The sequence below is a fragment of the Balaenoptera acutorostrata genome, chromosome 14 (genome assembly GCF_949987535.1).
Source record: "Balaenoptera acutorostrata chromosome 14, mBalAcu1.1, whole genome shotgun sequence".
Classification (NCBI taxonomy): Eukaryota; Metazoa; Chordata; class Mammalia; order Artiodactyla; family Balaenopteridae; genus Balaenoptera; species Balaenoptera acutorostrata.
In genome coordinates, this window is record NC_080077.1 from 43,308,208 (window position 1) to 43,330,991 (window position 22,784).

Genomic DNA, 22,784 nt, shown 5'->3' on the forward strand with positions numbered 1-22,784 from the left:
AATGAGATCCTTGCTGGGTAGAGTAATCTTGGTTGTAGGTTCTTCCCTTTTATCACTTTAAATATATCTTGCCACTCCCTTCTGGCTTGTAGAGCTTCTGCTGAGAAATCAGCTGTTAACCTTATGGGACTTCCCTTGTATGTTATTTGTCATTTTTCCCTTGTTGCTTTTAATAATTTTTCTGTGTCTTTAATTTTTGTCAATTTGATTACTATATGTCTCGGTGTGTTTCTCCTTGGATTTATCCTGCCTGGGACTCTCAGCGCTTCCTGGACTTGGGTGGCTATTTCCTTTCCCATGTTAGGGAAGTTTTCGACTATAATCTCTTCAAATATTTTTTTGGTTCTTTCTCTCTCTCTTCTCCTTCTGGGACCCCTATAATGCGAATGTAGGTGCATTTAATGTTGTCCCAGAGGTCTCTTAGGCTGTCTTCATTTCTTTTCATTCTTTTTTCTTTATTCTGTTCTGTGACAGTGATTTCCACCATTCTGTCTGCCAGGTCACTTATCCATTCTTCTGCCTCGGTTATTCTGCTAGTGATTCCTTCTAGTGTATTTTTCATTTCAGTTATTGTATTGTTCATCTCTGTTTGTTTGTTTTTTTAATTCTTCTAGGTCTTTGTTAAACATTTCTTGCATCTTCTCGATCTTTGCCTCCATTCTTTTTCCAAGGTCCTGGATCATCTTCACTATCATTATTCTGAATTCTTTTTCAGAAGGTTGCCTATTTCCACTTCATTTAGCTGTTTTTCTGGGGTTTATCTTGTTTCTTCATCTGGTACATAGTCCTCTGCCTTTTCATTTTGTCTATCTGTGAATGTGGTTTTTGTTCCACAGGCTGCAGGACTGTAGTTCTTCTTGCTTCTGCTGTCTGCCCTCTGGTGGGCGAGGCTATCTAAGAGGCTTGTGGATGCTTCCTGATGGGAAGGACTGGTGGTAGGTAGAGCTGGGTGTTGCTCGGGTGGGCAGAGCTCAGTCAAACTTTAATCTGCTTGTCTGCTGATGGGTGGGTTCCCTCCTTGTTGGTTGTTTGGTCTGAGGCGACCCAGCACTGGAGCATACAGGCTCTTTGGTGGGGCTAATGGCGGAATGTGGGAGGTCTCACATCAAGGAGTACTTCCCAGAACTTCTGCTGCCAGTGTCCTTGTTCCCGCATGAGCCACAGCCACCCCCCGCCTCTGCAGGAGACCCTCGAACACTAGCAGGTAAGTCTGGTTCAGTCGCCTATGGGGTCACTGCTCCTTCTCCCTGGGCCCTGATATGCACACTACTTTGCATGTGCCCTCCAAGAGTGGAGTCTCTGTTTCACCCAGTCCTCTTGAAGTCCTGCAATCAAATCCTGCTAAACTTCAAAGTTTGATTCTCTGGGAATTCCTCCTCCCGTTGCTGGACCCCCAGGTTGGGAAGCCTGACATGGGGCTCAGAACCTTCACTCCAGTGGGTGGACATCTGTGGTATAGTTGTTCTACAGTTTGTGAGTCACCCACCCAACGGTTATGGGATTTGATTTTATTGTGATTGCGCCTCTACCATCTCACTGTGGCTTCTCCTTTGTCTTTGGATGTGGGGTATCTTTTTTTGGTGAGTTTCAGTGTCTTCCTGTCGATGATTGTTTAGCAGTTAGTTGTGATTCCAGTGCCCTCACAAGAGGGAGGGAGCACACGTCCTTGTACTCCACCATCTCGAACCAATCTCCTCTAATGTTAAAATATCACTTTTACCCATCGTTATATCACTCTTCAGTTCTCTGGTTGTCGTTTGCCAATATGATAAATTTACATAAGAAAAATACATGTAAGATAGTTCAACTTAATCAGTTCAGAGATTCATATCCAAAGAATTTAAGATTTATGAATGCAACATTTATTTTTCATTTTCAAATAATGTATATATATATATTTTTTTTAATTAATTAATTTATTTATTTATTCATGGCTGTGTTGGGTGTTCATTTCTGTGCGAGGGCTTTCTCTAGTTGTGGCAAGCAGGGGCCACTCTTCATCGTGGTGCGTGGGCCTCTCACTATCGCGGCCTCTCTTGTTGCGGAGCACAGGCTCCGGATGCGCAGGCTCAGTAATTGTGGCTCATGGGCCCAGCTGCTCCATGGCATGTGGGATCTTCCCAGACCAGGGCTCGAACCCCTGTCCCCTGCATTGGCAGGCAGATTCTCAACTGCTGTGCCACCAGGGAAGCCCCCCAAATAATGTGTATTTTTAATGCAGTATTTCAAATGAAGAGTTTAATATGGTTTGATGTTAACTATGGTGTTTTTAGTACTATTTTCCTCTTTTAAAGCCCTCTCCCAAAACATTAAGTATGTAAATTTCACCTAAGCAACTATGTATGTATATACATACATATACACACACACATATTTACACAGAAGCATACACAATCACTGTTTTCATTACTTACTTGTATTGTCTCTACTTATGAAAAATTACTAAAATATTGAAGTTCTGTAATAAATGTCTTAGCTTGTAAGATCCTCCTTATGGTCTTTACCTACTGTTACAATGAAACAAAAACATGCTGGTTTACAACATTGGGCTTAGTAATGGTTAGGTAGTCCTGTCTCTCAGTCTTGTGCTATGACTGATTTTACTCATTCTGAGAACCGTGGATACTGGGTGTGTCATGGATGTGGAGGGAAATCTCAGTTCAGTATACAGTTGACTCTTGAACAATCGGGTTTGAACTGTGTGGGTTGACTTATATGCAGATTTTTTTCAATAGTAAATACTGCAGTACTACAGGATCCCTGGTTGGTTGAATTCTCGGATGTCAAACCATGGATACTGAAGAACTGGGGATTCGGAGTGACTATAAATTATACTCGAAAATGCCTACCACACAGAGGGTCGGCACCCCCTAACCCCTGTGTTGTTCAAGGATCAACTGTATATATATTCAGAATTCATATGATTAAAAAAAAGGATGGTTATAGTTTACCTCGTATACATAATATTCTTAGTATTTCAGTCATTTTAATTGTATTAGATCTCTATCCTCTCAAGTTTAATTAGTAGGAACACAAAACTTTTTATCTTTGGTGCCAACTTCCAAAATAGCAACATGTTTTTCTCTTTGCTTTTACTCTTATTTCAATAAGTATTGAAATATTTTACATAGTCTCAGCTTCACACATACTTTTTTGGTGTATATAGTGGCATGCCCTTCAGTTTGATAAAAACACGTAGAAAACCTGAGTAAATGATTTTTTAAAAACACTGCTTAGAATTGAGTGGAAGTTGGCAGAGTTTTGGAATAACAATAAGTATATATTGACAACCCTCAGAATGGGAGAAAATATTTGCAAATGAAGCAACTGACAAAGGATTAATCTCCAAGATTTACAAGCAGCTCATGCAGCTCAATAACAAAAAAACGAACAACCCAATCCAAAAATGGGCAGAAGATCTAAATAGACATTTCTCCAAAGAAGATGTACGGATGGCCTACAGACACATGAAAGAATGCTCAACATCATTAATCATTAGAGAAATGCAAATCAAAACTACAATGAGATATCATCTCACACCAGTCAGAATGGCCATCATCAAAAAATCTAGAAACAATAAATGCTGGAGAGGGTGTGGAGGAAAGGGAACACTCTTGCACTGTTGGTGGGAATGTAAATTGATACAGCCACTATGGAGAACAGTATGGAGGTTCCTTAAAAAACTACAAATAGAACTACCATATGACCCAGCAATCCCACTACTGGGCATATACCCTGAGAAAACCATAGGTCAAAAAGAGTCATGTACCAAAATGTTCATTGCAGCTCTATTTACAATAGCCAGGACATGGAAGCAACCTAAATGTCCATCGACAGATGAATGGATAAAGAAGATGTGGCACATATATACAATGGAATATTACTCAGCCATAAAAAGAAATGAAATGGAGGTATTTGTAATGAGGTGGATGGAGTTAGAGTCTGTCATACAGAGTGAAGTAAGTCAGAAAGAGAAAAACAAATACAGTATGCTAACACATATATACGGAATCTAAGGGAAAAAAAAAAAAAAAAAAAAAGGCCATGAAGAACCTAGTGGCAAGACGGGAATAAAGACACAGACCTACTAGAGAATGGACTTGAGGATATGGGGAGGGGGTGGGGTGAGAAGTGACAGGGTAAGAGAGTGTCATGGACATATATACACTACCAAATGTAAAATAGATAACTAGTGGGAAGCAGCTGCATAGCACAGGGAGATCAGCTCGGTGCTTTGTGACCACCTAGAGGGGTGGGATGGGGAGGGTGGGAGGGAGGGAGATGCAAGAGGGAAGAGAAATGGGAACATATTGTATATGTATAACTGATTCACTTTGTTATAAAGCAGAAGCTAACACACCATTGTAAGGCAATTATACTTCAATAAAGATGTTTAAAAAAAAATAAGTATATATTAAACTCACAAAGGATTGAGATACATCTGCAATAGTTCATACATTTCTTGGAACTGTGTAAAAAAAGTTTGGTATTTAATAAATGCTATACCTAATATGAGAGTATGGTAAGTATAAATCATGAAAAAAAAAGGATACTTTCATCTGGTTCTATAGCTTCTGATAATTCATTTTAGAATTTACTTTTTTAGGTTTCTTTTTGAACCTATACTATGCATGCATCATATTACATGAACTAATGTACATTTAAATCACAGAAAGGAACCAGTCACATTTTTTTTTCATGTTTCTGTCACTTTCTGTCCTTAGAAACAGTTGACCCTTGGCCAATCGCTCATGATTTGGAGAAATAAGTGGAACTCTACCCAGGGGACCCTAAATGTAAAACTGCAATCTGATAAATTACAAGACAGCTGTGGTAAGTGATAGATTATACACCTAGATGTAATTTAACCTCTAAAAGTTTTAAGCAGTATTTCTCAATTACAGGGTGCTTAAATACAAATATGAGGCCTTTGTTAGCAAACATCCAAAACAGGAAAAAGCATCACTGGACTCAAAGCCTGTTGAGGGTTAGGGACCTGCTTTCTGGTTTACCTGATTCATCGGCCATGCGCAGAGCTCGCCTCCTTCTACAGTGCCCGACCAATATTTATTTATTTATTTTTTAAAATTTATTTATTTATTTATTTATTTATGGCTGTGTTGGGTCTTCGTTTCTGTGCGAGGGCTTTCTCCAGTTGCGGCAAGCGGGGGCCACTCTTCATCGCGGTGCGCGGGCCTCTCACTGTTGCGGCCTCTCTTGTTGCGGAGCACAGGCTCCAGACGCGCAGGCTCAGTAGTTGTGGCTCACGGGCCTAGTTGCTCCGCGGCATGTGGGATCTTCCCAGACCAGGGCTCGAACCCCTGTCCCCTGCATTGGCAGGCAGCTTCTCAACCACTGCGCCACCAGGGAAGCCCCCGACCAATATTTATTAAATGCACTATTTTAGATCTAAATATTGGAAGGATTATAAATATTGCCCATGAGAAATAAGATTTAAAAAGAGATTGCTGCACCTTTTTTTCCTTCTCTGTGCTCCTGCACTCTGGGTTCAGGTGAAGGGTGGGAACTGACCAGGCAGAGGAGGAACATGAAGGTTTAGGGTGTAAGGCAGTTACACTCCCATTACACATTTTTGTGCCATTTTCACTCCTTTCTGATTGCTTATCTGAAACATTGGGCTACTAGATTAAAATTTACAGCCCCTCCCTGAACCTTCTGGTACTGAGTACCTTGGGGCTTTTCTCCTGCTTTTTTCTTCGCAGGTGTCCGTGTCGTAGATATTTTGGTACCTGTTCTCTCCCCCCACCCCACCCCCAGGCATTGACTTTGCGGGATGAGGAAAATGACCACTTCTCTATCCTCCACAGTGATCTATAAACGATGCTTATGGAATGCATGATGACAACTTTAATCCCAATCCCAAATGAGACTGGGAGTCCCTCAGCCCCTCCCGAGGAAACCTCTTTCATCACAAGCAGTCGTGAAGGGAGGGCAAGTCTTCCACGCCCTTTTCTGAGATATGCCCTGAAGGCCCTGAGGGATTACCCAAGGTGGGGGGGGGGAGGGGAACCAAAAGACGAGGCCCGGGGCCAAGTTTCCTCCCTCTCCTCATCTCGCAGGGTGCGGGGATGGGGAAGGAGGGATGCAGCTGGTGTGTCCGAGCGACTATTCACCACCTGCGGAGAACAGGGGAATAGAGGTACCCACTGGGACCGGTCCGTAGCCCCGCCCGGCGCCGCGCACGCCTTTTGTAAGCGCCCGAGGCCCCGCCCCCACCAGGCCCCGCCCCTCCCCGGCTCGGGCTCGGGCTCGGGCTCCCCCGGCGGAGGGGGGCGGAGAGAAGCCGCAGCTGCAACTTCGCCTGGAGCCTTTGAGGCTGGGCGCAGCCGGGGACCGAGTCGCCGACATCGCGGAGCCGCCGCTTCCCCGGCCCGGGCCTCAACCGAGCCGGCTCGACCATGGCAGCCGCCGCCGCGGCGAATCAGGCCCCTGCGCTCCCCGCCCGTCGCTGAGCGGCCGTTAACCAGACCGCCCTCTGGTTCCCCCGCCGGTGCCGCCGCGGCCCAGGCTCCGGACAAGTTTCCGCCGCCGGAGGCGAAGGCAGGGAGGACGGACGTGGGGAGTCGGGCGCCCCCGGCCCACTCGGCGCTCCCGCCCGAGATGTGGGGGCGCTTCCTGGCCCCGGAGGCCGGCGGCCGGGACAGCCCCGGCGGAGCCCGCAGCTTCCCGGCGTGTAAGTAACGGCACAGGCCCCCGGCTGGGGTGGGGGTCGCGGCCGACCGCGGCGCCTCGGGACCCCGCCGCCGCTCCCCTCCCTCCTCAGGCCTGGCTTCCCCCTGGCCGCCCGCCCCCGACGCCGCGCGCCGGCCCGCCAGCCCGGCTTCCTCCCGGCTGCTGACGCCCGGCCCCGCGGGCTGACTTCTGGCGCCCCGCGTCCCCGGCCCTGTCCGCCCTGCATCGCGGCGCACCGGCTTGGCGCGGCTCGGTGTCCGGGCCGCTCCTCCTGGGGCCGCAGCCCGGGCGCCCCAACTTACAGCTCGCTTGGGCCTCCTCGGGTTAGGCTTTGTTGTGCGTCCTCCTCCCTTTTTCTCGTGGGGTGTGTGGCCGACGTGGGTAACAGGGCTCACGGAGCCCCGGGCGGGAAGGTCGCTGCGACCGTGCTGCATCGGCGGCGGCGCGGCGCGCAGGGGGACCGGGATCTGCTGCAGCCGCGTCCGCACACCCTACTTTAGGGCGCGTTTTGGGGCGGAAGGAGACTGCTGGTGATGCCTTGGCTGCAAGTGCCCGCCGAGGGGTCCAGCCCCTCACTGAGACCTGGTCACCGCCCAGCAGCCCTCTCTGGAGGACATGTCCTGCCAAAGCCAGTCGATCTTTGAGCAATAGGGGTGTGAATCCGTTTGCCTGTCCCTGGCCCTTTCAAGGAAAATTGGGGGTTTGCCGCGTTGAGTGTGTGAAGAGAGCTGTTTGTAACGCACAGCCATTTCATGCCTGCATCACTTAAAAGTTGTGTAGGAGCCGCCAAATTAGGATAAATCGTCCCCTGATTTGTGATATAAAAAATAAGGCTTGGGTTGCCTGTGACATGTTATCTGACGTTGACGGTTCTTTCACGCAGTTTAATCTTAATTGAATTTTGAACCCCCCATGAGAAGCTGCAAGTTATATGGACCATTTATCCAGAAAAAACCGCCATATGTACTTACACAAAAATTTTCCTACAACTTTAGGTGCTTCTAGGACTCCTATTAAGTAACCTTGTTACACAAAATGAGCTCTACTTGTGTAACTGACATTTTGGTATACATTTTCAAAACTGCGAAACAAAAAAGCAGAAGCATTTGGAAGTGGTTTTTTGTTGGTAGTATTTTTGCTATTTAAAAAATATCAGGCACAAACTCAGATTTCTATTAAAATTTCAAATAATGCAATTCTGTGATAGTTTAGAAATTTGTGATGTGGGGTTTTTTTTAGACATACATAATTTTGTCATCTTTATTTGGTGTGTAATTGACAAATAGAAATTGTATTGATAGATACATTTAATATGTGCAACTTGGTTTTGATACACACACACACACACACACACACACACACACATACATTGTGAAATGATCTCCACAATCAAACTAGTTGACATATCCATCACCTCATAGTTACCATTTTTTTGTGTCGTGTGTTTGGTGAGAAAACTTTAAGGTCTACCCTCTTAACGCATTTCAAGAATACAGTACAGTATTGTTAACTGTAGTAGCATACTGTACGTTAGATCTAGACATAAAATTTTTTAAATCCAGAGTTAGATTTGAAATCATTCTCTTAAATTTGGTCCTGCAACACTTTTAGAAATAATAGAATTGAACGTAGGCATGAGTTTAGTAAAAAAATCATATAAGTAGGAAATTATTTTCTCTGAAATGTATACCATTTGTCCTAAGAAGAGGAGACAGCACTTGAGAGGTTTCTGATGCTCACTGGGTGCTTACAAACTCTGCAGTCAAAGTAACTTCAGTGAGTGAGAAGGTACTTCATTATCCCTAGAGGCTGGAGGGAATGGTTTCAGTTTATCTGTACATGTCAGAAGCCATCTGTAATGTCTTTGTAACCTAACCTCTTAAAATTTATTTGTAATAATAACATGTTTGAAGGCTTAATATCCCCCAAGCATTGTATCCATTTTTCCATTGTTTTCTATGAAGAAGAAAACATCATAGTGCTTAGAAATTTTTAATTAACTGAAGGAAGGACTTTGAGGTTATATTGCACCCTCTAAACCTTTGCTGTGACAAAGAATATAGTGGAAAAAGATACTTTATAAATACTACCCAATTTTAATAAATTTGGACAGTATATCTTTACAACAAATATATTTTATCTAACCTTTGACAGTGACTTTGGTAAGTCAGGACATGCCTTTCCAATAAAATTTTTTTTTCAGCTATATGCTGAGAATAGATTACTTTTACAGAATAGTGATATAATTATGTTTATTTTCTTCTTGAGCCAAGCAAATCTTTAAAATTTTTTTAGTTTAAAAATGTATACCTTAGATGAAAAACTTGTGTGGTTTCTTTAGCAAATGAGCAGACGGTGAAGGTCAAGATAATGACCTCTGACTTGGTTCATGTAGGCATTTTTTTCTTAGAATTTAAAGGAAATTTATATATTTGAAACACTGTCCAGTATTATCTTTTGACTACCTTGAGCGATTTTCGAGCTTTTCTGAAAGCAGAAGGAACCAGTCTTCTGATTGAATTTATCAGCAATCATTTTGGTTTTGATGGCCGGTGTGAAGACAGAGATATGTAAATTATTTCTGGTATTTAAATGAGTTTGTCTCAGTATGTGGGTTAATTCTAGGTGTCCTAAAACTGGTTTGTTTATACAGTTATGTAACTAAAGGGAAAACCAAAGGTAATGTAGAACCAGTGTTCTGAAAAATTGGAGAAAACTTTCTTTTTAAGGTAATGGCAGTTAAAACAAGTGGGACTAATTAGCGTGGTTTGGAAAATACTGAACTTTTGACCTTTTCTTTAGGGTTTAATTTTGTTTTGGCTTTACCCACAGTTTTTCAGCTTTACAGATATTATTGTTATAAATGAAAATAAAATGAATATTTTCTTATATTTCCATACAAAGATCAAACAAAAGGCCACCCTCCCCCTCCTTTTATTTCCAATTGGCAAGTGTGGTTAGAAAGCTAATTTTAAATAGAACAAGTGTTATGTCTTTTATGCATTTGGTTGAGTGCATTTGAGAAGATCCTGTTATTCAAAATGTATAATAGTTTCAAATTTGGATGAAAGATAGATGTATTTCCCTTAGGTTTTAAAAATCTAGTATGATATGGGGATATTTTGAGTACTTATACTTAGGTATACTGAATTTGTTCCTTTTTATAAATCATACTTTCAAAATATTAATACATTTAACCCTTAAAACATTTGGAGGTAGGATATGATAGTTTTCAAGTGTGCTGAAAAGAAAATGTTATAGAAAATACTTACATGATCTGAAGAAGTGTCATTTGTTCAGTGCCTCAAGCTTTAAATCTGCCTTTTCCTAGTTGATTCCTGGCCATAAGGTGTTTAGTGATGTCATAATGATGGTGGTAGTAACTGGTATGATTATGTCAAATACAAAGTTTTTCTGTGGTTCTGAATTAAATGGACCCAAAAGTACTCTGATAACAGTGAAACATAACTCTTCTGCCTAAACTCATTTGGACATGTTCTTTTATAATAGGCTTTGGGGGATGAGGGGTGAATCTCAACTTTAGTGATGACTTTTGTGAAATGAACCTGATTATTACTGATAGCTTCTTGGCTTGAATGAAGCTGGTAAATTAATCTGAGGCCAGACAGTAAATGGTGAGTTCAGCCTCTGTTGTGAATGTTTCTGTATGTTGAGAATGGAAAGCTTTTACACAGTCTTGAGTTTTCTGACTGGGTGAAATGTGTATATTTGTACTCTGAGAAAAAGATGAAGAAATGAAGGCTCTCAGATTTTACTGAGTTATAGCTTAATTAGCTCCTTCAAATTGTATATTAAAAAATGAACAATGTGATCATTTAGATAACTTCTAAAGCTACAATGAAATACTAATTATTGTTACTACTTAAGGATATATATTTTTTACACTGGCAAAATAATATTCTACCAAGTGGAATTTATTGTATAAGGTCATTTTAAGAACGGGACTGTTCAACATAAAAGAACATCAAATTGCTCTTCATACTAATATTTTACTTGGACTTTCTATTTTTCTTTAATTAAAAAAAATTCATTGTTGTTACCTAGCATAGTGCTTGTCACGTACATAAGTACTTGGTAAATATGGTCATTCTTTCAGTAAATATTGTGTGGTAGGCATTGTACTAGGCTCTGGGGATACATCATTGAAGAAGAAAGATAGGGTCCCAGCTCTAAGGGAACTTACGTTCTAGTAGGGAGGAAACAGTCTGTAAGTAAACTAACAAGATAATTCAGCTAATGTTAAGTACTATGAAGAAAAGGGAGCTGGGTGAGATGGTGTAGTGTGGGTAGATCTGGGTAGAGAAGGCCTCTCTGAGGAGGTAGCATTGCTCTGAGACCTGAGTGATGAGAAGGAGCCAGACATGAGGGCAGGAGTGTTCAGGCAGAGGGTATAGAAACAGCTCCAAGGTAGAAATGAATTTGGGGAGCTTGAGGAATATCAGAGGTCAGTGAGTCTGGAGCGCAGTGAGTAGGGATATGAGGTGAGGGAGGCCTGATGTAAGGCATTGTAAGAATTGGTAAGAATTTTGGGTTCTTTTCTGTGTGAGGGGAAGGCAGCTGTGGGTGGGTAGGGGAGATGACTGTTCATTCTTTCACTCAGCACACTGGGCGCTACTGTGAGGCAGACCTCGTTCTGTGTTCTGTGTCCTGGGGAGATGAAGCAGATATCCCTGTTCTTGGTGTTTATAGATCACTCCTGGCTGTTTTGTGGGGGAAGAAATTGTGGCGCAGTGGGGGAAAGATTGGCAGTAGGGAAGCCAGTTAATAGGTCATTGCGGTGATTGGGTGAGAGATGATGGCTTGGATCAGAGTGGTAAGATTGGATTGGAGAGAACAGAATGGGTCTGGAATATACTCGAGAAATAAAGCTGACAGGATTTACTGATGGTTTGGGGGTGGTAAATGAAGGAAAGAGGAATCAAAGATGATGTCTTAGTTGGCGCTTCAGTAATTATAATGGATGGTGGCGCCATTTTCTGAGGTGTGGAAGAATGTGAGGAAGATAAGTGGAATTAAGAGTCCTGTTTTAGCCGTGTGGCGTTTGAGATGCATTTGAGAGGTTCAGGTGAGATGTTGGGTATACAAGTCTGCATCTCACTGGGGAGATGGGAAGGTGGAGGTAGGGATTTTGAGAGTTACCTGTGCCTGAATGGTGTTTAAATGTGATCACATAGAGTATCGAGAAGACAGCAGAGGTTACCGTTTTCTGGTCAGATAGAGGAGGGAGGAGCCATCCAAAGAGACTGAGAAGGAGCAGCCAGTGAAGTAGGAGTACAGCCAGCAGAGTGTGGTGTTCCAGAGGAGAGGAGACTGAAGGAACGAGTCTTCACCACCAGAGCCGCATGCTTCCGAGAGGCCATGTAAGATGAGACGGAAGAGAATGGACCAGTGCCACTGCATACTTCCAGTGAGAGACTTAAAAATTTAAAACTAGTAGGGATTAAAGATTCTCTAATCGAGTCTGCACATTTTATTACATAGAATTGGTACATAAGTTCTCAGTGAGTGTTTGGGTTGCTTTCTTTGCCCTTACCATTTCTCAAGCTAGGGTGACCAACTATCTGGGTTTGCCTGGGACATTCAGTTTTAAAACTAGCGGTACTGTCTCCTGGGATGCCTTACATTGAACAGTCACTGAGTCTTGACTATAGGATTCTGCCTAGGGCATCTGAACTGGTGTAAGGTTTTAAATTACTTTAAAGAGATTTTTAAATTACTTTAAAGATAGTAGATTCAAGATCAGGAACTTTGTTTTATGCCCTCTTTACATAGTAGATGTCTTCATTGCTTTATTGATGCTGTTTTAATACTAAAAGTTCAGAGTTCTGAAGTGAACTCTAGTTTTTAGTTAACCTTCTGAAAGAGAATGGGATGAAAAATTTGGACTACATTTCATGTAAAGTTTAAAGATTTCTATGAGGTGCTTACACTGTCTTGTAAAGGCAGATATCGTGTGTTTATTGATCATAATCAATATACATTGCTTTGTCATGACATTACTGAAGCTTTTTCATTAATTCTGAGCATCCCATCTCATTTTATAATAATAATGTACTGAAAAGTTTAACTAGAAGTTAAGTTTTTAAATTTGGGGGTGTTATTTATAAATTTTCTCAAAACTTTATTTTCGAGTGTTTTAAAACTAAACTTTTGTTTTCGTTTTGGCATTTAAATGTATTATGTAAAGCACTTAGGCTCCTAAGTATCAGAAAACAACAGGCTAATTGAGAAATAATGAGCTTACTCTGCTTTCTTTGGAAGTCAGTGGCTATGTGAATTTTCATTAGGTCTAGCAGCATTAGGGCTAACAACTTTATTTAGGAATGTTTATTTTTATTGGGGCTTTTATTTCCTCCTGGACTGATGATCCTTCTTAAGTTTGGACATAATTTGCTACCATGTAGAATATTTTCTCTATTAATTGATATTATGAAATAGTTATATTCAAAGACAAAGGTAAACCCCTCTGGAATACGACTTGTTATACTCCCTCACGTTTGTAGTGGTTTTATTAAAAAAACCTCTTATTAGTTTTTATCATACCTCATTTTTTTCCAGTTTATAAACAGAAACAAAGGCTTATGAGAGACTAAATTAAATATGTGGCCCTCATTCCAAATAGCTACCAAAATACTCTTTTGAATACAGCATTTCATGTAACCAGAGTATAAGATAGGAATCTTTGGCCTGTCCACACATTGTAATCAACAGGCACATGATTTTTTTCATAGAAGGAGATAAGTCTTATCTTTGTTGGTTGCTACCCTGACGCTCTTGAGCTCCTTGTTTTATATCATGAGTGAATATTACTGGTTTGAATTCATACTTTTTATGTGAAAGGTGAACATCTTATTTATCCATCTGATCATTGTTCTTAATTGAGTTAATTTTAACCTCCACCTGAACCAACCTAGTTTAAAACTCTTCCTTGTTATACTCAAATTGAAAGTAAGGAAATTTAGAATTACATCTGAAGACTATAGTCTTATACCTTTTGTGGTAATGTTTTTTAAAATTATTTTTATTAATTTTAGTAATAATAGTACTAATAAGTAGTCTTAATAGTAATAGTTAATGAACTTCCAGATTTCTTTTTTTATGTTTAGAAAGCAAAGAATACTAGGTGTTGATTACTTAAAATTCGATTTAAATCCTTAAATGCAAGAAAGCCAATTAACTTAGATTGAGGTAGATTTTTTTCCAGTTTGATTGAGGTGTAATTGATATATAACATTGTATTAGTTTAAGGTGTACAATATAATGACTTGCTGTATGTATATATTGCAAAATGATTACCATAATAAGTTTAGTTAACGTCCATCACCACACATAGTTATGGTTTTTTTTTCTTGCGATGAGAACTTTAAAGATTTACTAATTTTAGTAACTTTTGATATACAGTATAGTATTGTTAACTGTAGTCGCCATGCTGTACATTATATCCCCAAAGTTATTTATCTTATACCTGGACGTTTGTACTTTTTGACCACCTTCACCCATTTCCCCCACCCTCCCACCACCTGCCCCTGGAAGCCACCAGTCAGTTCCCTGTCTCTATGAGTTTGTTTGGTTTTCGATTCTACATATAAATGAGATCATACAGTTTTTGTCTTTCTCTGTCTGGCATATTTCATTTATTGTAATGCCCTCAAGGTCCATTCATGTTACAACAGGATTTTCTTCTTTTTATGACTGAATAATATTCCATTCTGTACAAATGCATTTTCTTTAGTCATCCATCTGTTGATGGACCCTTAGGTTGTTTCTGTGTTTTGGCTATTGTAAATAGTGCAGCAGTGAACATGGGGGATGCAGGTATCCCTTTGGCATAGTGATTTCATTTCTTTTGGGTATATACCCAGAAGTGGGATTGCTGGATCATATGATAGTTCTATTTTTAGTTTCTTGAGTAACCTCCATACTGTTTTATGGTGGCTGCACCAATTTACATGCCTACCAATAGTGTACAAGTTTTCTCTTTTCTCCACATTCTTGCAAACACTTGTTATTTCTTGTCTTTTTAATAATAGCCATTCTAACAGGTATGAAGTGCTATCTCAGTGGTTTTGATTTGTGTTTCGCTGCTAATTAGTGATGTGGAGCACCTTTTCATGTACCTGTTGCCATTTGTATGGCTTCTTTGGAGAAATGTTTATTCAGTTCCTCTCCCCATTTTTTAATCAGATTGTTTTTTTTCTATTGAGTTGTATCATTTACTTCTATATTTTGGATATTAACCCCTTATAAGATAGATGACTTGCAGATATTTTCTCCTATTCAGCAGATTGCCTTTTCATTTTGTTGATGGTTTCCTTTGCTGTGCAGAAGTTTTTTAGTTTGATGTAGTATACTTTTTTTTAAATTATTTATTTATTTATTTATTTATGGCTGTGTTGGGTCTTAGTTTATGTGCGAGGGCTTTCTCTAGTTGCGGCGAGCGGGGGCCACTCTTCATCGCGGTGCACGGGCCTCTCACTGTCGCGGCCTCTCCCGTTACGGAGCACAGGCTCCAGACGCGCAGGCTCAGTAGTTGTGGCTCATGGGCCTAGTTGCTCCGCGGCATGTGGGATCTTCCCAGACCAGGGCTCGAACCCGTGTCCCCTGCATTGGCAGGCAGATTCTCTGCCACTGCGCCACCAGGGAAGCCCTTTATTTTTACTTTTTGTTGCCTTTGCTTTTGGTGTCAAATCCAAAAAAATCATTGCCAAGACTGATGTCAAGGAGCTTACCCCCTGTGTTTTCTTCTAGGAGTTTTATGGTTTCAAGTCTTACATTTTTAACCCATTGAGTTGATTTTCATGTATGGTGTAAGATAAGGTCCAGTTTCATTCTTTTGCATGTGGTTGTCCAGTTTTCTCAATACCATTTATTGAAGAGACTATTTCTGGGCCCTTTATTCTGTTCCATTGATCTATTGTGTCTGTTTTTATGCCTGGCACTTTAAAAAATATCTTTACATATTAATTCATTTAATTATCACAACAGCCCTATAGGATAGATACTATAATTTTTTTTTCTCTTCTTACATATGAAGAAACTGAGGCACAGATTGGCTAAGTGACTTACTCAAGATCTCACTGCTTATAAGAGTGGTACAGAACTTGAACCCAGGGAGTCTAGTTTCATAGTCCATATTCTTTTCCACTAAGCTATACTATTAATTCTATAATTAAAGAAAAATTAAAACTATTGGAGTCACTTACCCTAGAGATAAACAGTACTGAAATGAAGTAGAAGAGTAGGATGAATAACATAAATATTGCTATATTAAGTTTCTTTCACTTTAGCTAGGTATTTTCCAGTGTAGTACAAGATTTTCTGTTTTTGTTTTCCTGATTACTACTAATGTGAATATTTTTCTGTGTTTTAATGTTCTATTTAATATTTTGGTGACTTTTTTGTGTCTTTTGACGCTATTGAAAATTGTTTTCCCACATTTACTAGGAATTTTGGCCAACAGCCTTTCAAATCACTTATAATTATTAGTGTATTTTTGTTTTGTTTGTTTTTATCTGCATTGGAAAATATTTACTGATCTTTAAATAGATACTTAAATGCAAACTGGCTCAAGGGATAGTTTAAAATCTCCTGGATTTTAAAACAAACAGACAACAACCAAAAACAAAACAAAACAAAAAAACACCCTGTTTTAATCCTTCTAAAACAGACTGTTTTTAAGATCTAATTATAAAGCTTCCAAAGTTTTAATTTTATGCCAGGAACATTTATTGGGTACCCAGTAGTTATAATGACTACATTATTGAGACCCTGTCTTAACTGTGCAGCTCTGTGCTAGAGACTAAAAAAAGTTGCCTTTTGGTGAGGAAGAAGAAAGTTATATACATATGGGTTAATATAATTTAGTAAATGCTGTTATGGTATTTTGAGTGATATATTGGGAGAGCACAAAGTAGTAGTTATTTTAATACCACCTGGAGAAATCAGAGAAAACATTTAGAGCAAGTTAATTCTGAATCAGGACTCTTAAAGAAGAGAGAGAAGAGAAATAGTGTGGAGTCACGAAAGAACCTGATCTGTTTGGAGGAAGTGGTTAGGTATGTGCGGCTACAGAGTGTAGGGGAGCTGAAGTGGGAGAGGTAGGAGTTGTAAAGTCTTAGAAAATGAGGTTGCCAGTTGGTGAAGAACTTTGCCAAAGTTAAGGAATTTGAGTTTTAAGCAAAAGAATGACGTAAATATATTTTCTGATAGTAGGGTGGAGGCTGGCTTGGGCAGAGTTACTCCAGCAGGACATCTGTGCAGCAGTTCAGCCAAAAGACATATGATCTGTGACAGTGGGAAGAAGAGGAGAGAACTAATTCAGTGAATACTTCTGAAATGGACTGAAGAGTTTCAGAAATGGATTAGGTGTATGAGTTAAAGAAAAGAGATTTTTGTTGTTGTTGTATTCCCTGCATTTATTTCTTTTTAACTTGGTTTCTATTGATAGAATTGGGGCAGCTTGAGGGCTACTGTTCTGAACTTTGAGGAGAAGTACTTGTTAACATTTCAGAGATGTTATATTGTGAGATTTGTGTATCTTATGTCAAATAAGGGTAAATATGATTTGATATTTTCTGTTTTTTTCTGTTTTATTTTATTAAAAAAGGTTGGTCTCAGTACACTGAATGGGTGATAACCTGCATTTTAAAAAACACTGTAATTTGTATTCATAGTTTGTATTGTATATTCAGCTTTTTATTTACAACTATAAATCTGCTTTGTCAATGGTGGTGTTTATTTTTTTGGCTTAGCATTGTCATTTAAAAAATTCAATAAGATTAGTTCTTCTAAGTGCAGTTACAATTATGTTTAGCATATTGTGGAAGACTTGATGTTGTATGCATTTTTGTTTCCAATTTAGAAAAAAAGCTTCAGAAAGAAAATAAAATATAATAGGTTACTTATTCATTTGATGCTAATCTTCCTGTTTTTCCAATGTGAGAAATATTAGTAATTATTAAATAAGTTATCCCTGGGCATTCAGTATTCTATTTAAAATTATTGAAATTGGTATTAAAAAATGTAACATGTTGTCTTCCAAAGAGAAGTCCCAATGTATGGTGTCTTGGGAATCTTTGCTGTTCTTGTAGAAATGTGTCTTTGTTCTAGAGAGAGCTGATTCTACACAGTCATTCAGTTGCTCTAGTATGATAGGACCTAGGTAATACCTTATTTCAGAGATCACTGAGCCTTAAAGTTTGTTTTTCTTAAGTGCATAGCACATATCTAGAAATTGAGTAATTCCCTTTTAGTAGTGTAGTCTTATAACTATTGTGTGAGAAAATTTTCCTTGTATCACCTGGTAAGCATATTCGTGTCTAATTCTGACTGCTTTGTGATTCTGGATTATGTTGAATAGAGACACGCCATGTCATTCTTCTCAGATTGAATTCATTCAATCTAAATGAAAGATTAGAATGTTATTTCAATCATGACATTTTGTTAATTATCTTCAGTGTTCTAGGCACATAAAATATTGGATCTTTTTAAGAAAGTAGTAGTTATATTTAAAGGTTAAGACAAATGTGAATTCAGGCTAGAGGAGATCACCTTCTATAGCTAATTTTGTCATTTTGGGAAACCTGAATGAATTGCCTGTTCCTTTAAAAGGAAAAGTTTAGCAAAAATAAGATCATTGTGCTACCATCATAAGCAAATTAAAATGTCTTACTGATTTAAAAGAATAAGATGCTGTTCTGAATAGGACATGTTTTCCCCATTGATTGATCGAATGATTTGTCTGATGTGATTGGACTTATTATATGCTTCCTTCTTCTAGAGTTCTTTTGATGAGGATACCTTCCTAGAAAAAGGACTGCACTGGTCTTTTGTCAAAGTATATGAGTTGCTGTGTTTCCCCGGTAGACTCTCCTCCTACAGCTTTAAAAATTTTTTTCTTCTACTGGACTAAATTAATTGTGATATTGAAACAGACTTGTAGCTATCAACCAAAACAAAGAACCAGTCTGTTCTAAGTTCTTTACTTTGAAGAAATTTTTTTCCTTTTAAGTGTATAAATATAATTCATTTTGTAAACATTAATTTGTAGTTTTGAATTTTTGAACATTTAAAAAAAGTTATGGTAGTTTGATTTATGTGTTAGAATGTACGCATTTTGTTCCAAATTAGGCCAAGTAAGTTGTATACCCATTTCTCGGAAAACATATCTCCAAAGACTTTCATTAATAGTTACTTAGCACAGGTATAGAATAACTAAGAGGTACTTAATAAGTAAATTATTTGGTTTATTAGTGGTGGGGGTTAAGGATTAAAAAACTAAAGCTTATTTTTCTGATTATTAAAGTAATAATACAAAGCATAAAAGTCGAAGAAATTACCAGTAATCTTACCATCTAGAGAAAACCACAGGTAGTATTTTGATGTATTTCTTTCCAGTTGCTTTATGCAGTTTTTTTTGTTTGTTTGAATGTTTCCTATATGCTGGCTGCAGCACTGAGTAAGATCTGGAACACATGGTCCTTGCCCTCAATGACTGTTACTACAGTCTAGAAGGACAGATACAGGCACAGATAACTTCAGTTTGATATGGTGAGTGCTAAGCTAGAAACGGGCAAAAAAAGAGTTCAGAGAATTCCTAGACAATATGAAATCTGAGGTTATTTGTGAATTTCCCATTTATTAAATTTTATGTCTTACTTAGATTGACAATATAAGCATTTTATACTTTTAGGTCTTCACTATTTTAATGGCCAAAATTGTGTTCCCTTCTCCCTTTTGGTTTATTTGTAACAGTTCCTTATTAGAAATAATGCTTTAGGAACATTCTATAGCCCCATTGTCCCAAATGTTGGATTCTTTTCTTTTTAATTTAGCTTTATTGAGGTATAATTGATAAATAAAATTGTAATGTATTAAAGTGTAAATGTGATGTTTTGATATATGTATACATTGAGAAAGGATTCTCATTAGAGTTGATTAACACATCCATCACCTCACATAATTACTATTTTTTTTAGTTGAGAACACTTAAGTTTTTTTTTTTTTTTTTTTAATTTATTTATTATTTATTTATTATTTATTTTTGGCTGTGTTGGGTCTTAGTTTCTGTGCGAGGGCTTTCTCTAGTTGCGGCAAGCGGGGGCCACTCTTCATCGCGATGCGCGGGCCTCTCACTATCGCAGCCTCTCTTGTTGCGGAGCACAGGCTCCAGACGCGCAGGCTCAGTAGTTGTGGCTCACGGGCCTAGTTGCTCCATGGCATGTGGGATCTTCCCAGACCAGGGCTCGAACCCGTGTCCCCTGCATTGGCAGGCAGATTCTCAACCACTGCGCCACCAGGGAAGCCCTTAAGTTTTATTCTCTTAGCAAATTTCAAGTATACAAAACTGTTGTTAATTATAGTCATCATATTCTACATTAGATGCTAAGACTCAGCATAATATTCTATTGTGTGTGTGTGTTTGTGTGTGTGTGTGTGTCTTTGGAAAAATGTCTATTCAGGCCCTTTGGCCATTTTTATTTGGGTGTTTTTTTTCTGTTGAGTTGTTCTTTATATATTTTGTATATTAATCCCTTATTGGATATATGGTTTGAAAATATTTTCTCCCATTCTATAGGTTGCCTTTTCTTTTCTTTTTTCTTTTCTTTCTTCCTTCGTTCCTTTCTTTCTTTTGTTCATTCTTTCTTTCTTTCTTTCTTTCTTTCTTTCTCTTTCTTTCTTTCTTTTTATGATGATTTTCCTTGCTATTCAAAAGCTTTTTAGTTTGATATAGTACCATTTATTTATTTTTACTGTTGGTGTCAAAATCCAAAAAAATCATTGCAAGACCAATGTTAAGGAGCATACCTGTATGTTTTCTTCTAGGAGTTTTATGGTTTCAGGTCTTATGTTCAAGTCTTCAATCCATTTTGAGTTCACTTTTGTGTATGGTGTAAGATAGGGGAGCAGTTTCATTCTTTTGCCTGTGGCTGTCCCGTTTTCCTAACACCATTTATCCTTTCCCCTTTGTATATTCTTGGATCCCTGATAGTAAATTAACTCACTGTGTATGCATGGGTTTATTTCTGGGCTCTCTATTCCATTCCATTGATCTGTGAGTCTTTATTTAATGACAATACTGTTTTTTTTTTCCAACTTTTTTTAAAAAATTTATTTATTTATTTATGGCTGTGTTGGGTCTTCGTTTTCTGTGCGAGGGCTTTCTCTAGTTGCGGCAAGTGGGGGCCACTCTTCATCACGGTGCGCGGGCCTCTCACTGTCGTGGCCTCTCTTGTTGCGGAGCACAGGCTGCAGACGCACAGACTCAGTAATTGTGGCTCACGGGCCTAGTTGCTCCGTGGCATGCGGGATCTTCCCAGACCAGGGCTCGAACCCATGTCCCCTGCATTGGCAGGCAGATTCTCAACCACTGTGCCACCAGGGAAGCCCGACAATACTGTTTTAATTACTATAGCTTTATATAGCTTTATAGTAAAGCTATAGTAATTGAAATCAGGATGTTTGACGCTTCCAGCTTTGTTCTTTTTCAGAATTGATTTGGCCGTTCAAGGTCTTTTGTGGTTCTATACAAATTTTAGGATTGTTTTTTCTATTTCTGTGAAAAATACCATTGAAATTTTTATAAGGATTGCATTGAATCTGTGGCTTACTTTGGGTAGTATGGACATTTTAACAATATTCTTCCAATTTGTGAGCATGAAATATCTTTCCATTTATTTGTGTCTTCTTCAGTTTCTTTCATCTCAAGGTATTATAGTTTTTGATGTGTGGATATTTTACTTCCTTGGTTTAATTTACTTCTTAGTGTTCTTTTCAATGCAGTTGTAAATGGGATTGTTTTCTTAATCTGTCTTTTCAATAGTTTATTGTTAGTATATAGAAACATAACTGATTTTTATGTATTGATGTTTGTATTCTGTAACTTTACTGAACTTGCTGATTAGTTCTAACAGTTTTTTGGTGGTTTTCCATATATAGTATGTTATATGCAAATAGAGACAGTTTTACTGCTTCCTTTCCGATTTGGATACCTTTTATTTCTTTTTCTTATCTAATTGCTCTGGCTAGGACTTCCAGTACTTCATTAAGTAAAAGTGGTGAGAATCGGTATCCTTGTCTTGTTCCTGATCTTGTTCCTCAGCTTTTTCACTGTTGAGTATGATGTTAACTGTGGGCTAGTCATATATGGCCTTTATTGTGTTATGTTCCCTCTATACCCAGTTTGTTGAGAGTTTTATCTTGAAAGGATGTTGAATTTTGTCAAATACTTTTCCTACATCTTTTGAGTTTATATGATTTCTATGCTTTATGTTGTTAATGTGGTATATCACATTTGTTGATTTGCATATGTTGAACCATCCTTGCATCCCTGGAATAAATCCCATTTGATTATGGTGTATGGTCCTTTTGATGTGCTGTTGAATTAGGTTTGCTAATATTTTGTTGAGGATTTTTGTATCTACGTTATTAGCCTGTGATTTTCTTGTAGTGTCCTTGTCTGGGTAATGTAGTGTCCAATATAGGGTAATGATGGCTTCTTAAAAGGAGTTTGGAATTATTCTCTCCCTTTCCATTTTTTAGAAGAGTTTGAGAAGGATTGGTATTAGTTCTTTAAATGTTTGGTAGGATTCATTCCCTAGTGAAACCGTTTGGTCCTGGACATATCTTTGTTGAATGGTTTTTGATTATTGATTCAATATCTGTACTAGTAATTGGTCTGTTCAGATTTTCTTTGTCTTCATGATTTAGTCTTGGTAGGTTGTATGTTTCTAGGAATTTATTCATTTCTTCTAGGTTGGCCAATTTGTTGGCTTATGATTGTTCATAGCAGTTTCTTATGATCCTTTGTATTTCTGTGTGAGCAGTTGTAATGTCACCTTTTTCATTTTTTATTTTATTTGAGACTTTTTTTTCCCCGTAGTCATTCAGGCTTGTCAGTTTTGTTTATCTTTTCAAAATAGCTTTAGTTTCATTGGTCTTTTTAGTCTATATTTCATTTATTTCCACTCTGATTCTTATTATTTCCTTCCTTCTTTAAACTTTTTTTTTTTTTTAACGTCACCATGCAGCTTGCAGGATCTCAGTTCCCTAACCAGAGACTGAACCCGGGC

The 22,784-nt window shown here is 38.8% G+C and overlaps 1 protein-coding gene across 6 annotated transcripts in view; it reads left to right on the forward strand.

Moving 5' to 3' along the window:
• Window positions 1-22,784, forward strand: part of CEP85L (centrosomal protein 85 like) — a 210,954-nt gene that overhangs the window by 50,978 nt on the left and 137,192 nt on the right. For 5 of the 6 annotated variants that reach the window (XM_007190766.2, XM_057527706.1, XM_057527707.1 and 2 more), the window contains exon 2: window positions 4,725-4,833. In XM_007190766.2, coding sequence (XP_007190828.1) covers window positions 4,752-4,833 — 82 coding nt within the window. In that variant the 5' untranslated portion in view covers window positions 4,725-4,751. Of the gene's footprint in view, window positions 1-4,724; window positions 4,834-6,299; window positions 6,695-22,784 lie in introns of those variants that run through there. The other variant, XM_057527708.1, reaches the window with a different exon arrangement.